Source organism: Rhododendron vialii, chromosome 12a, assembly GCF_030253575.1.
Source record: "Rhododendron vialii isolate Sample 1 chromosome 12a, ASM3025357v1".
Taxonomy (NCBI): domain Eukaryota; kingdom Viridiplantae; phylum Streptophyta; class Magnoliopsida; order Ericales; family Ericaceae; genus Rhododendron; species Rhododendron vialii.
The window spans coordinates 7125739-7128206 of record NC_080568.1 but is presented as its reverse complement, the minus strand read 5'-3'; the positions used below and the strand labels follow the sequence as shown (position 1 = coordinate 7128206).

The following is a 2468-nucleotide window of genomic DNA, read 5'->3' as shown; positions in this document are numbered from 1 at the left end:
CTTGTATATTTCAAAAAGTATTTAGGTGAAAGTCATAATTTTTATTTTTCCGACTAGTCCTAACAAGAATAGAAAAACAAAAAAAGTGAAACACGAGACTAATAACTGAAGAAAAAAATTGAATAATAAGAACAAATTATCAAAAAGCTGAGAACTCAACCTGCAATAACAGGACAATGCAGTCCTATTCATCGTCCTTTTCCAAAATCACCATGACGCATTCAATGACGCAGGGGAGGGGACTCCTTCCAACGGAAGTATCTATAGCACCGTAGCATTTCTGCAAACAATAATATCTAGGAAATTGTGGTCGGGACCGTCTGTAGCACCATAGTCAAAGTCAACCAAAGCCTTCTTCTTCACCAAGCCAAAGGCTCTATAAAAATTATCACTAGCCCCTCCTCTACATTCATACCCATTACTGCAAAACCACCTTTTAACTCCTTTACAAACAGCCCTCTAGCTGTTACTTCAAGACCCGTATCAATGGCACTGAGCGACGTGAAGGTTCTGGGTGCGGCGCCCAGCTCGTACGTGAACCGGGTTCAAATCGCCCTCAACTTGAAACATGTCGACTACGAGTTTCTTGAGGAGACGTTTGGGTCCAAGAGTGAGTTGCTACTGAAATCAAACCCGGTTCATAAGAAAATCCCGGTCATGATTCATGGGGGGAAACCCATTTGCGAGTCCCTTATTATTGTGCAGTACATTGATGAGGTGTGGACCGATGGCCCGGATATTCTCCCTTCTGAGCCGTATGATCGGGCCATGGCCCGATTCTGGGCTGCTTATGTTGATGATAAGGTATTCTTTTGATCTGATTTTTGACACAATAAAGTCTAAGAACACATATATTTTTTAGTACACAATTTGTAGTCATTACTGTGTTTTAAAGTTATGTTCATAACATTGCTCTTTTTGATATTGTCTTTCAAAAAATTAGCCCCTCACTTGTGGACATTGGACTAATCGAAGTGCATAAGCTGGTTCGAATACTAAGAAAAAGAAGTTAATGCAAAATAAGCCAGCAACTCGGTACTAGGTAGTTAGGCATTGTTCGGTTAAATAAGCCAATTGGCTTATTTTTTTTGTTTTTATTCAATTTTTTTCGTATTTGTTAATTTTTCGTCAATTTTTTAAAGATTATTGTATGTCATGATGAGAGAAATTTAAAAAGTAAAAAATTATGATCGAAATCATTTTTAAATAAAGATAAAAAAATTGGCTTATTGGCTTATTTTTGTCTTTATTCAAAAAAAAAAAGGTTTCGATCGTAATTTTTTACTTTTTATATTCCTCTTGTCATTACGATGCCATAATTTCCAAAAAAATTGACGAAAAACTAACAAATATGAGAAAAATTTAAATAAGAACAAATAAATAAGCCAAAGCCAAATGGAGCCTAAGTAGCTCCTTGATTAATACTAAGACTCTTTGGTCAGCTTATCCTCATTTTGATCAAAATTTAGTTTCACTTGCACTAAAGAGCAGAAGAGCATTTTTTATTTTATGAAACTTCTGTTTTCTAAAGGAGTTTTCACATGGTACCCATGGACTGTACCGTATCTTACCTCATTGTGCAGTGGTTGCCGGCACTAAGTGGGATTCGGAATGCAAAGGGAGACGAGGCAAAAGCGGCAGCACTAGAGCAATTTATGGAAGGGATGATGCTGTTGGAGGATGCTTTTGCCAAATGTGGCAAAGGGAAGGACTTCTTCGGTGGTGACACAATCGGGTACCTCGATATAGCCCTTGGGAGCTTCTTGGGGTGGCTGAGAGTGTCGGAGAAGATGGCCGATATAAAGCTGCTCGATGAAACCAAGACCCCTGGGCTGTTTGGATGGGCCGAGAGGTTTGGTTCGAATGCTGCTGTGAAGGATGTCATCCCGGAAACAGAGAAGCTTGTGGAGGTTGTCAAGATGATGGCTGCCAGAGCTAAAGCCCAGTAATTTCCCCAATAGGTTGTCACCACGTCAATAATTTGGGCCACTTAGATTGCTCAAGTTGGTCTTTCTTGTTTTTATTTTTTTGGTTTGTTGTTTGTTCGGAGTTTTGTAATCCAATAAACGGTCTTGTTAGTAGCAGTTTTTGGAGTTGCTTTTTATGGTTTTTTCGTTTTGTTATTCAGTGCTTTTTTCATTTTTTGATGTAACTCATGCCAAATAGAAATGGTTATTTGTTACAGGGTTGTGATCGGACCTAAGTTTCGTAGTTTTAGATGTTTTCTGAATACGCTCCTGCCCTTTGAAGGGGCAGCACCTCCCCTCCCATTCTCAATCCTCGCTCTACGTCACCGCTCTCAATCTTTGCTCTAGCGAATTTCAATAGTTTTAGATGTTTCCTGAAGACGCTGTCATACTGGCCTCCCACTCCCACATATGTGTTATGCTACTAAGGTTCAGACACCACAACAAGTCCTTCGTCAATAGATCTTCAGAAGGGCCCTTAATGGCAGAAAATCATATTTC

The 2468-nt window shown here is 39.2% G+C and overlaps 1 protein-coding gene across 1 annotated transcript; it reads left to right on the top strand.

Annotated features, from left to right (window-relative positions):
- Positions 1-299: 299 nt before the first annotated feature.
- LOC131310359 (glutathione S-transferase U17-like) lies at positions 300-2203 on the top strand. The gene is made up of 2 exons (XM_058337344.1): positions 300-804; positions 1584-2203. The coding sequence occupies exons 1-2, from the start codon at positions 487-489 to the stop codon at positions 1947-1949; spliced, it is 684 nt and encodes a 227-aa protein (XP_058193327.1). The 5' UTR covers positions 300-486; the 3' UTR covers positions 1950-2203.
- Positions 2204-2468: the final 265 nt, after the last annotated feature.

Bases quoted from the DNA above. Each gene is read 5' to 3' on its own strand.
- LOC131310359 (XM_058337344.1), top strand. From the start codon at position 487: ATGGCACTGAGCGACGTGAAGGTTCTGGGTGCGGCGCCCAGCTCGTAC. The intron at 805-1,583 runs GTATTCTTTTGA...CTCATTGTGCAG, and splicing joins CTGCTTATGTTGATGATAAG to TGGTTGCCGGCACTAAGTGG.